The sequence below is a fragment of the Argopecten irradians genome, chromosome 2 (genome assembly GCF_041381155.1).
Source record: "Argopecten irradians isolate NY chromosome 2, Ai_NY, whole genome shotgun sequence".
Classification (NCBI taxonomy): domain Eukaryota; kingdom Metazoa; phylum Mollusca; class Bivalvia; order Pectinida; family Pectinidae; genus Argopecten; species Argopecten irradians.
Window position 1 is genome coordinate 57045022 of NC_091135.1, and position 13483 is coordinate 57058504.

Sequence of the window (13483 nt, forward strand, 5' to 3'; positions counted from 1 at the left end):
AATGGTAAACCAGGCACACACAATGATATATCTAACACAACAAAGATAACAATTCTGGTTTATAAAAATGTAATAATAAAACTTCAAGTAAAAAATTGGTACAATGATAAAAATATAGTACAACCAAATACGAGTGTTACTAAAGTGCATGATGACATCACAGGTAGCTGAAACGTTTTTGTTTTCAATTTATTAATGTCTTAAAATTATTTGAATAATGATACAATATACAAAGGTATTGTGGTATTCTGTATTTGCATATTACAGAGTTCTTTGCCTTTGCGGGTAGGTATATTGAATGTGACGTCATGTGTTTGGGAGCATAACATCATACTATAAGGGTAAACAACATTAATTTCTCTCACAAAATAATGACATGATAAGGAAGGGACCTCTGGTATAAGATGGAATAGTAAAACAACTCTAACCTGTATTCCTCAAATAACTTTCATTCATTGATTTCATGGTCCTGGCAGCATCAATAGTAACCCTATATGCTGAAATCTTTCTTCATTAAATAATTCCTCAAACAGTCAGATATCTTGTTTCTTTGATATGATTGGTATTATAAGTACATGTACCTACTTATATTTGTCGAACAGGTTATCATGAATGAAGCTAGGTACATATTTCTCTTAATTTCTTAAGCATACATTTAAAAAAAAAAAAAAAAATTTAAGGTGCATCATATCTTCACAATCTATGCTTTCAGTGAGTTTTTTGTGTGTGTTTTTTCTGTTATAATGAAAAAGAAGATAATGGACATTGGTTCAAAATTGTTTTTTATTTAGTTTTACCCAATAATATTAGAACGGGTCATCGGACAAACAACAACTTTAAGAGATTATAACCCTGTAGATCGGTTTCCTAAAAAAAAAAACTAATGTCCCCTAAGGGGGGGGTCAAGGGGAGGTGGGGGAGCGGTGTTGCTCGAGTATTGGAGGATGGGGGTTGGGCCCGGGCGGTGGGGTGGTCGGGGGGGGGGGGGTGGGGGGGGGGGGCAGTGTGGGAGTGTGTCAGCCACGGTGGTGGGATGAGTTCTAGAAGCAGTGAATGTGCGTTTTATCTATGGGCAGTCTTAGGTGTATTGGTGGAGTGGGCTACTTATGGTCTCGGGAGTGCCGGGGTGTTAGATTTGTGGGGTCTTGATTAGGCATAAAATCGAAAAATGTAGATCTCTTGTAAGGTCATTGTCTCTTTTTCTCACTAGGGAAAGGGGTAACATCTCACTGCGAGTGTACTCTTTTTATGTAACGGGAGAGGGGCTCGGAAAATCTATTGTGAAGAATATTTAGGTTGTATTCCTCTATATCGCCTTAATTCTCGTGGACATCATGAACCTTTTCGTAACTGTGGACTGCTGGGAGGGGGGTGTGGGGGACGGAGGAGGGGTCCTGTTAGGGGGTCCGTGGCGAGGGTGCGTGAGGGGCCTGGGTGTGAGGTTCTTGGGGGTGGGGGCTGGGGGGGGGGAGGGGGTGGGGGGGTGGGGGGGGGGAGGGGGGTGGGGGGAGAGGGGAGCATATGGGAGGTCCTCTAGGGGGGGGTTGGGTGGGGTGTGTTAGGGTGTTATGTGGGCGGGGGGATTTGATTTGGAAATGAAGTTGGGGACTGAGGTTTTACACGAGAGATATGCAGAATCGATGACATCTTGTACAGTACGTTTGCTACGCGCAGAACACAACAGACGTTCTGGATAGCTGTTTCTCTGATTTGAAAAAAATATGTTATCGTTAATAGCAAATATCATAGCATATCTAAATGAACAGTCAAGATTGTCTATAAAAAAAAAAAAAACCTCAAAGGACAAAGAAAGGAACTGATATTATAGGTAAATTGGCTTTATGCACAGATAAATGACACTGACCATTTTGGACCCCGAGAAAGTGGCCTTTTTTTTAAGGTAGGTGGTTGTAATACAGAGGTGACCACTAAGGCCGACTTTTCACCACACCGTAATTCTTCAGGACTTGTAACATATTGTTCTAACAAATTACAATATTCCAAATCATAATTTATGAAAATTTGCCATGATGTAAGGGAAGTAACTCTTACTTTTAGCCTTAGCCAACTTTACGTAATCACTTCTGGCATCAACTGAAGGATTTGTATTATCGGCAACGATACTACTTCCGGAGTCTAGAGCAGTCTTCGCAGCCTGAAGTAAAATATTTTGAAAATTTTTTTATAATCATTACAATTCTTGGGCCTTATTTACTAGTCATTCAATTTTATTGGTAATAACAACAAATACAACTATCAGGCAATAAGATAGCTCACTCACTACAGGACATGTGCCACATTCTGGCATATATGGTACTTATCATCCTTGATACTCCAGGGGTTACTTTCACTGTCTTTATATCCACACCCTGGACGATCTCAAAGTCTAACTGAAGGCAGCTCAGGAGGAAAAAAGTGATGGGAGCTCATATGTTAGATACTATGGACAACAACAGTTTGCAGTGCAGGACAATTTATATTTATCAACTTCTAGCTCTGAATAGATCAAATTCGACTTATCCAATTTATGTTAAATTTCTACTATAATAAAATGAGAGCCAGAGCACTGACCTTGAGACACTTGGCCTTCGTGCCCATGGTATCCCTGTTTATAGCCACGTAACCATGTGGTTCTAAGTACCGCCTCCTAAACGTGCTTTTCCCGGATGCAGGACAGCCAATCATCACAACAACCTCTGGCTTCTGTGAGACCAAAAAATAAAATATGCATCTGTTTATAATACCTAATTGACCTTATCAATTGGATAAAATTTGATTCTTTTACACCGGTGTAACTTGTTAGACTTCCCACCCAGTCTCCGGAACACTAAAATTATCACTTAACATTGGCTTGGTTGTTTTCATTTCTACAGACTAAGGGACTGTGTGATATTCTAGAATAAGATTTTATCTGAGAAATCTCAACAACATAGTTTAACTAAGGCGAGAGATAATATCATAACTTTAATTAATCTGAAAATTCTTCTCAACAACTTATGGGTCTGGTAGTCATCTTATTATTCAAACTAGGGAGAGATAATCCAGACTCTAGAGTTCATCTAAGAAATTCTTAACCAATTTATAACCAAATGATTTCCAAATTTACAATAAATATATATAGTTGTAACATACATTATTTAACTTTAATGGTACACCTCTACCAAATTACTGATTTGTGAGATTAGATACCTAAGGGTCAATACCTTCAACAAAAGAATGTTTATGCGCTCCCATACTTAAAATGGATTGGGAAGTATTTACTATTTAGGTATTAAACATACATTACTGTGATATGTAGCCTTTGTGGCTTTCTGGCCTTTAGCAAGCCGATCATTTGGATTGAAATTGCCCCATTTGAAAGGAACTGCTTTTTCTCCAAGAAAGAACTCCTCTGGTGTTTCAAAATCTGAAAAAAGTCAGTAAAAAATGTATCAGAAATTTTATAATTGTCCAAAATTTATTTTACTCCTTAAACTCAACAATGGCTCTATGAAATGACTTAAAGAAAATTCATAGTTTGATTTTTTTTTTTGCAAAGGTTTCCAGTAATGAGACATTATGTCAGTCATTCTCACCAATCCCAATGTTGGCAGCAAACATGCGATCACTACAGGAGAAGTCCTTCTTTTTGCCTGGCGCCCACTCCGCTGCTCGTCCTGCCGCGTCACCAACATAACGGCACTGAGACAGGTCCGGCTGTCAATAGATAAGATCCATGCAAAACATGAGTTTACAGAATCAAAAGTTTACCTGAAGGTCAGTAATCAGAATTTTTCCAGAATCAACACAGTGAAGGTCATATTGTACCTCAAGGTCACGTTTTAGATATCAAAGCAATAAAATAACATAGATGTTTTGAGTAAGAAAAACAACAGAAGTCACTAAGAATAATTAAAATGTTTCTAGATAAGAATCTTTTATTTCTTTTAGAAATGGTGATATGCTCTATATATATATTGTACAAAACATGACATTCTGACAGGCAGAAGGCTGGTGTAAGTCACATAGGTATGTCTGATGTCAAAATCTGGTCTCTCTGCCAAATAAAATTTGCGATACACACTATTTTGTCAATTAGATAAGGGGAGATAATTATGTCAGAATAGGAAATAAAGAGCATGTATAAGCCATATACAAGTTTTGCAATTTACATAAATATTGTACCTTGACACCACCGTTACACTTTTCCACAAAATGTTCCCACATCATAGTACTTGGTTTCCTGAAATGATTCGTACCAGTACAAGCGAAAACCTGAAATGTGAAATAATGGGTTAAAAATAGTAATCATTTGATATAAGTAAGCCTTTATCAATAAAACAGATGTGATTTAAAGGTAATGTGGGGTATTTATAGCAAAAGGATTTAAAAAGATCTCATAACAGAATGAGCTCTGGCAGATTGGCTATCATTCACTAAGTTTAGATAAGAATTTCTCTAAACCTAGATTATCTCCCCCTAGTTTGATGAAAAACCAAAAATCCTTGTCAAATTCTACTGATGGTTTTATATTTTACAGATAAGTAAGTCTAAAAAATTGGCAAAAATCAGAAAATTGATATGAAATTACAAAATAAATTTTCAACAGAGTCATTCCCCTCTATGAGCTGGAGATGAAGGATGAAACAAGACATCCCTGCTTATGATGGACTACATTTAATCAGAAGGGGCTTTTATGTAACATTCTATAGTAATATCTAATGCTTAATTCCTGGTTAGTAATAAAATAATGAAACACAAACCAAAATTGGAATTCCAATTTCACCAACAATAGCCTCAGCTTTCTTCATGAATTCCTCTGGTGTGACTTTGAGTTTCTCGATGCCAGCCTGGTTGGTGAAGAAGACAATCCTATAGCCATTGTTGTGATAATCACGAATCTTCTGAGGAACGCAATCATTCCACCATTCCCAGTCACTGGCACCTATATACGACAAAATTCACAACTAAACATCAGTTTAACAGTTTTACACAACATTACCACACAAAATGGAAATTAGCATTTCTCATATTTTGACATATTATGGACTTCATGTATTGTATTCAACAAGACAGTTCATATATAATTATTAGTACATATTACATCTTTCATTTGGCATATTATTAAGACAAATACATCACATGTACATCACCACTTATAATCATGCAGGTATCAATAAATCACTTTATATGCCGATTATAAATTTTTACTTAATATTAATTCCTAAAACCCATCATTCGTATTTGAATAAAAAAGATGTTATTAATAAGAAGGCTTTATGTGGAGCTTTGTTAATTGTTTTTAATCTGTGTATATAACTGTCTCTTTTTTCTTTCTTTTCCCCTCTTTTAAATATTTATTCGGGTCAGATAAACCTAAAATTTTTGGGATTTTCTGTTTTTCACAAAAGATATACATGTATTGGTATTCTATATTGTTTTCTTTCTAAGTCTTGTTGATACTACGGTACCTGTCTATATACCGGTAAACAGAAGACATGTATATATTAATGGATTTACCTGTAGCAAACGTCCTGCCACTAGCAGTTTTGATTACAGTAAAATCTATATCAAATCCGACTATTTTCTTAGAGCCCGGAAGTGAGTTTGATGTCAACTTGAGCAGGGGACACACCCCTCTCATTACTTCCCCTTCTTGGGACCATTTTAAGTTATCACAAAGGTTCGTCTCCCCTTTCGCCCGCTTTGCCTTCACGGCGCTTTCTTCAGCTGCCTTCCGTTTCAGAGTTTTAGCCCGAGCACTCATGTTCAGCTGCTTGTGTGTTTGTGTGCTAGATGTTGATTTTCTCTCTATTTATACGAGACACTATCGGGCCTACAACATGTATGCCCAGATTGGCACACGTTTTTCTTATTTTTAAGCATCTATTTGTCAGATTGCAATAAAATTCCAATTTTTGTACCAATCTCACAAATAGAGCCTATCGTATGTCTGTTGGTCTATGTTTGGAATTTTTCCTGCACGTGTTTCCATAAATAGCATCCTTGGATACAGGTCTGGAGCACACCTGTTATCAACCAGGTGTGGGTACCCAGATTGGCACACCCAGGTAAAAACAGTGAGCATTGAAAGATATCGCGATATTTCAGATATAATTCGACTTTTATTGCAACTACAATACAAATATCAACAATTAATGCCATTGAACAATTTTCTCCATACTTGTATTTTTAGAAAGATTGACGTCAAAATCAATGTTGTCAATAGGCAGGTAAATTTTCATCTTTAAGGTTATCACTTGCCTTTCTTACATGATTTTAACGACAATATTCATGCATATTTTGCCTTTTTAAGCTTTGTGTGTGTGGTACTGTTAAATTAACATATAAATGGCATAAGGGAAGTAACTCTTGGATTTATAAGTGCTATTCGAGCGCACCTTTGTTTCATTTCGCATGCGCACATTATCGCAGATGAAAATTTCCATTCTAGAAAATCGACATTTATGGAGGATAAAACAGCTTTGAACTATGAAACTACCAAATAACTGACAACTAACTTGATTAAATTTGTATTCTAGACATAGTTTATACCATTTCCCCACTTTTTAGAGCAGACTTTTGAGCGAAAAGAGGAAACTAGAGTCATCGCACGGGGCAATATTTACCGTAACACTTGATTTCAGGTATTTTCTCAAGTTTATCTCTGTACTAAATTCCTCCTAGCTATGGTCATGTGGAAATATCACCATTCAAATATTTCATGATGATCAGGGAATAATTATAGCAACAGCTAAAAGAAAATTTCCAAAGTGAATTAAAACGGCATTATAAGCATTATTATCAAAAAGTGTGCCATTTTGGGTAGCGTGCCAATTTGGGTAACATGACGTTACTGACATCTAAAGGAAAATATCCAATGCCTGGAAAAAAGGTTTTTTTTCATTACAAAGAGACTGACTGAATATCCAGGAAAATAATTATAATAGGTTGTAGTCAACTAAATGACATTTTCTTCAATCAAAATAATTTAATCATCATGTTCTAGAGAAAATAACTACACTTTTCTAGGTAAATTAACCAAATCAAACTCCCAGTAAATATTACAAGGAAAAGCTTTGTGTTTCAGGTTTTTGCGGTATACCATTTAAAAACATTTGCTCATTATTTGGTACCAAATAAAAATAGCCCTTTTAGTACGATCAACATCAGAGTGGTACAGTATAAATTCTGCAGTTTTATTGAATTCCTCTATACAGCGTTAGATACTATCATGACAGGTGCCCCAGGCCCAAATATTTTAAACGTGTTTCATCATAGAGTCGAGCATTCAGTATCCATTATGGCATATAAACACCCCCAGCAGCCGTCCTTCACAGACATAATGTGATGTAACAGACTACAAATTAGCCTACAGAAAGGTGTTCCGACAAATTACCTGTGGGACACAGGTGGAACATGAATGGGCTATCAGGTACCAAACAGCAAATATATGTTGGTAAATTGGATAAAACAAATCTAGGCCATTGGTATTATTACTATAAATCTCTGATAATGTTTATCACAATGGAAATGTTTCAGAATTTATTTGAAATCCATACATCATAATTCCTATGGCCTAACATCTTTTTTATACATGTGTATGAATATATTTTGAAGACTTAGTTTTTAATATATTATAATGTAATGAATTGATAACTTGTGGGATTAAATAACAGACATGAAACATAAATGAACCAAAGAAATCACAAAATTCTGAATAATTTCCAAATGACATTGTTTTACAGACTAAATAGATTGTAAACACATATTTGGCAAAATATCTAATATTATGCGTTAAAATTGAATATTAATTGGAGTTAAGGCTACTTGCTGTATGTTTACTACAATATTACTTTCATCTCTAAAAAACCTATCTAGTACATAAAAACAAGGAGATCTTACCTGAGTGGACCAACATGTGTCTGTCGAGAGAGCTCTGTGAACTAAGACTTTTCCCACAGATTGTACATGAATTAGACTGCGATGCTGAGCCGCCGTTGGAGTTGTTATGAGTTCGGATGTGGACGGTTAATTCGTGAGATGAGGACAGAGTTTGGCTACAGATTGGACAGACATAGCGACTCTCGCCACTTTCACTGGCTACAGGTAGAATCTGAAACAGACATGAGCAATGTAACTAACTCATAAAACTGTCTCTGGCCAACATTTATGGCTGCACAAAGACTTTTCATCTTCAATCGGTCACACGGAGGAAGATCCTTAAATACATGTATGATCATGTGAACGGGTCAGACTCATAAACAGTTACAGGTAAGATAAATCATAGCACATGAAACTGTTGTTAAACACATCTACTAACCAGGGAGGCCGGACAGACTACAAGAAAAGTCACTTCTCCTACTACACATCAACAGTAATATGCACGACCAAAACCTCCACCAGCTCGATCACCTGTCCAGGTATAACGAGATAAACACGACCAGGTAAGTCACAGGTATGATGTAGCGGCACTAACTGACAGGCCTGATGAAGAGTAGGACCACTAGAGGCTTGTCGCGGTACAACGAGGTTCAGTGAACCGCGTCCAGATATAACCCGAGGCACCAGCGTCCTTTACAGGTATTCTCAACTGTCAATATTCTCCCATCATGGCTCCATAGCTAGGAGCTCTTTTGCCACCTTACGACAGCTATAACTATCGGAACTGCCTCTTTCTCTACCTGGCCTGATTCATCAACCTGACAGGCGATCAACTTGGCCATAATGGCTATTAACAAGCATCATATGTTTTTCAGTTTTACTCCATTATCATTATAGTGTGTATTTACTCTATTTCCTGATAACGTGAGGATTTTTTTAACCCAGCAGGGTTCTCTCTTCTCCCCTGTCTCCTGAGTAAATTGTCCACTTGTCGGGTGAAAATGACCTTTGATTATTCGCTATGTATGTATACTTCCTGTTCTTCAATTCACAATTCTTATCAGATACATTAATGAAAGATCTACACGTAGAAGAAGCTAAACAATGACAATTTTGATGAGCTGATGAGGAAGAAATTTTTAAACAAACAAATCCTAATTTCATTTATGGTTATAATATAATTAGGTAAAACTTTTAGCTTTTGTATTAGTTGGAGATAAATTGTTGAAATTTTTTAACATAAGTGATCATACTCCTTAGATTATGATGTTAAAGAAAGACATGAATAAATTTTCTATGTGTATGGGAAACATATTGTTCACATTGTAATTTAAAGGCTTTACCAATGAAAAATATCAGTTCTTCTAAATAATACATTACAAATCTGTCATATTTAATATGTCTACAATACTAGTAAAATAATATTGTCAAAAATAATTCTTTCAAGAAAGTTGATTCATACAATTTAAAGTCATCTTTCAAGATAGTATAGTTCTACATGAAAATATAAGGAAGAAAAAAAATCACCAATTCATGTAATTCATATAAAATCAAAATTAATGAAAATGTAAATAAGGAAATATTTAAACAGACCTAATTATCAGTTTGCACTGCATTTTAGCCTTTAAGATTTACAATAGTGCCGAATTGTTGACAAGTATAATTCATCTGTACAAGTATATATAATATAAGCTCCATGGCCTTAATTCACTGCAGCTCTAAACTTTATCTTAAGATGTCACGAATAACAATACACATTATTAATTCAACACAACACCATGGAACTATATATAAGTGACCATACACATGCTGTATAATACACAAGAGCCCAGCAGCTGAAGCAGGCCTCAATACAATATGTCTTCTTTCCTGTCATCATGCTCAGTAAGGCTGAGAGATAGATTAACATGCATGGAAAGTGAGGATGAAATTCTCTATCAATGGTTCTAAAGAAACCTACAGAAATATCTTAAAACAGCTATCTAGCTAAATTGAAGATAAAACTCTAATCTACTCACAATAAAACCATGTGACACATTCCAGTCTGCCTAATACATGCTGTGTGTTGACATGCCTGCATCTCTAATGATGCATTTCAGCCTCAGGCATGCTGAGTGGGGTAGGGGAGGTAACTCTTACAAAAACTCCAGCTAATGTATGATCATTGCAAAATTACCGGTTTTAAAGTGATAATTTAGAAATCAAATTTAGTTCAAAGATTATTTTGCCTTTTCACAATTAAAAAAATGTAATATTCCTTTATAATTCATTGAAATATTTCTAAAAATCTAAACCACTATTTCAGAAAAAATATTAGAATTCATTAAATTATTGGGATTTTGTAGGATTATTACATAAGCAATGACATAATATAAGCAGTGATAGAATGTGGTTAGAAAGTGTTAAGCAGTGCAATTTGTTAGTCTCACCTTACCTGTACGTGTTAAAACCTTCACCATTCATGCTCGGTATGTGTTCAGCATTTGCCCCAGGGGATGACAGTACAATTACAAAAGGGTGTCAATATATAGATAGATATAGCTACTTCCCATTTTTCATGATGGACAATAGCAATTTGTTAAACAGTACCTTGTTTTCACTTTGATCATCGTCCTTGAGGGCTAAATCCTTCTCGCTACTATTACAGTGGTTCTGAAATTAATTTTAGCCACGTTGTAACTACTAAAGTAAGACTATGAGCCACTCAGAAACACACAACATCTTATTGTCAGTCAACTCTAACAGCAAATCAACCGACACTAGATGCATATCATGAGTCACCGCTGCAATTATACATATACATTTCACATGCTTCTCTAAAGACACGATTACACATCCAAATATGGTAGTAAAAGACTTCCAAAACTCATCAATTTTAGTACAAGATGATATATTTTGCTTCTTTATTTTCCTTAATTTCAATAGTTTTGATGTATATATATAAAGCAGCGTTAAGATGAGAAAGAAAGTATTTTTTTGTAACTTGATGGTAGTAAAATATTTCCATAAATTTCATATCATAATCATCTAAATATTATCAAATCAATTTTCCAACTGATAAAAGAGTCTTTTTTCTTAAATTAATGAATGTATGTAGATCTACATAAATAAAGGCATATAAGAAATAAATTTAAATCTATGTAAGGAATATTTCACAAACATCCAATTTTCAACATGATTCATTCATAAATTGTTTTTTCCATGAAATAATTTTATTAATGAAATACATGCAAATATTATAGCAGCATCATATATAAATCTCAATATAAAAGAGATCAAAATATTTTAAAAGATTTTGTTTCAGACGACTGTTCAAACCATCAAGTTTTGTATTAAAATATAGATAAGTACAGAGCTGGTTACCATGGAAATCAAGAATTACTAGGGATAGGACAGAATGTCTTTTCACATCAAATCACACAGAGGTAGATTTAGAAACAGGTGCCATATGGAAACGATTTAAAGGGAAATCACACCATTGCTTCATTAGTTAGACATATGGAGAGACCACTTCGAACAAGGAGTGTCAAGGAAACTCTAAGTTTCCTGGTTTTGTCGACTGGTTCTCACTACTTTAAGGTCAGTCTGTGATTAAAGAAAATGAAAAAAAACTTACTCGGACTCCACGGCGATGAGTCTTGGAGGAGGAGATACTAGAACTAAAACTTCCAGGACTGAGCTGGTCCGATGATGAAATGGACGGAGTTCTGGACGAAGATAAATTAGAGTCGTCGTTGACTACGGGAAGATGGTTGTCGACAGACTGGAGAAGGAGACCTGTTAAAGGTTGACTAGAATGCTTGTCTTCCTGACCCACGGCAGACTCGATGACCGTGGACAATTTGGCGCTCAGGTGAGATCCTAGATCAGACTGTGCTGCTTCAGTGAGATGGAGGCCAGGCGCTGCCACAGACTGGTCTGTGTTATCTTTCTCATCATCGTCATCTACTGCTTGCCTCGAGGTATCGACAACTAAGGGACCATATTCATCAAAGTCATCGGGGTCCTGAAACAGTTATGATGGAGTGCTGTAATCATTGCCGTATGATTGCGACAGGAAACTATAGTCTGTTTCATATTTGGTCTATTGTTATCAGATGCATAACATTACTAAGGCAAGATGAATCTACTTGTGACAGACGATATTCTTCCGACCACAGTTAACATGCAGGATAATTTAGCCTCAGGCTCAAGTCGTACATGCTTAGCTTTACCTATACAAATATGCACATAATGACAGCTTCAGGCTGAGAATCTCGTCATCAGAATCTACAGGTAGGCACAGGTAAAACTCAGGTAAATCCCAGGTAACACACCAATAACAGCAAATGACCATATATATGAAAAAATATCCTACAGGCGAGTTAACCTGATGCAGTACTGGGGCACAAACATGTGCATACTATAATCAACATTTTATCGAACAGGGCTTTTTATTTTCACATCAATCCCCAGTCAGAAAGTACGAACTAAAGAATTGTGTATCAGTGTTGGCAAAATACAAATTAGAATGTGTTAAGTGGTCGGAAAAACTGAACGTTGATATGATTGTATATTCCTAAACAATGCCTATGTTGTTTTTTCGTAATTAAAATCCTATTAAAACAATACTGTCAATTTAATGATCCACTCAAATTGATATGACTTGCTGAATGGAAAAATTAAATGTTCATGAAAAACATTAAAAAAAAACCACCTAAAAAAAACCTTCCATATAATAAACAAATATGAAATAATTTAAAGAAGCGTGTGGAAATATTTAAAGCATTCTATCTGAGTCTCAAATATCCTATTTAGACAATTTATTGCAATGATTCATCAGGACTTGATCTGTAGTTGGACAAGCCTTCATCAGGGATCAAACAAAGAATAGTAATTGTACCTAGAATATCTATAGTTAATACATGGAAAACTGTCATTGGTTGTCGCAGTTTGCCATCGTCATGGTGACGAATGCAGACTGCTCCTTTAACAAAAAGGCCTCCAGTGAACCAATTACCTATTTTCTTGTGGCGTGAAATTGGCGACAAATATATAAAAGGTGAATTATCTGACATAATTGTGGAGATCTCCATCTCGACTGACGATGATGGTTGTTTGTGTAGCGGTATGTGTAACGGTAATACGCTGTGTGGTACCCGGGTGTATAATACACGTCTTTCATTCCCAATAGGCCTCTCATTATGATCAATAGCTGAATATACCACAAAGTCCTGTTGAGGATTTTTGTATTTATCCTCGGTAAATTAATCGGTGAAGAGCGGAGTGTAGACCTTGGGGTTCCGTAATTACTTGTCACGTATTGGCTTGTCCACAAAAGTGATGTCAGACTCGGGTGCATGGATAATGTGTCTGGATGTAAAAAACGTTTCCCTACTGAAAGTCATCGGGGCTCAAATTTGTTTTGATTTATTTACTTAGGAACAGGTAACTCGCCATCATTATAGGTATATAACAGGCCAATCTTCCCAAGGATAACAGATTTAATGACAACAACCACGATACCAATGGGTTGTCACAGGATCAATTTCTGTAATTAAGACGATGAAATGGAGCTAAAGAATTAGTACTATTCTCTGCATAGATAAAAGATTGTTCAATTGAGATCTAATGGAAAATA

General features: G+C 35.7%; 2 protein-coding genes across 5 annotated transcripts in view; both read right to left on the minus strand.

Moving 5' to 3' along the window:
- LOC138316036 (ras-responsive element-binding protein 1-like) overlaps positions 1 to 13483 on the minus strand; it is a 54624-nt gene that overhangs the window by 13745 nt on the left and 27396 nt on the right. Inside the window, exons 3-5 of one of the 4 annotated variants that reach the window (XM_069257509.1) lie at positions 11480 to 11869; positions 10453 to 10515; positions 7885 to 8095 (exon numbers count right to left, since the gene is read on the minus strand). In XM_069257509.1, the coding sequence (XP_069113610.1) occupies positions 7885 to 8095; positions 10453 to 10515; positions 11480 to 11869 (664 nt within the window). Of the gene's footprint in view, positions 1 to 7884; positions 8096 to 8302; positions 8991 to 9881; positions 10081 to 10452; positions 10516 to 11479; positions 11870 to 13483 lie in introns of those variants that run through there. The other 3 variants (XM_069257510.1, XM_069257511.1, XM_069257512.1) reach the window with 3 other exon arrangements.
- On the minus strand, positions 1991 to 5811 carry LOC138316038 (bifunctional polynucleotide phosphatase/kinase-like). The gene is made up of 7 exons (XM_069257513.1): positions 5500 to 5811; positions 4743 to 4924; positions 4165 to 4254; positions 3576 to 3696; positions 3282 to 3406; positions 2572 to 2703; positions 1991 to 2155 (listed from the first exon to the last, which is right to left on the minus strand). Exons 1-7 carry the CDS (start codon positions 5744 to 5746, stop codon positions 2006 to 2008), a joined length of 1047 nt encoding a protein of 348 aa, XP_069113614.1. The 5' UTR covers positions 5747 to 5811; the 3' UTR covers positions 1991 to 2005.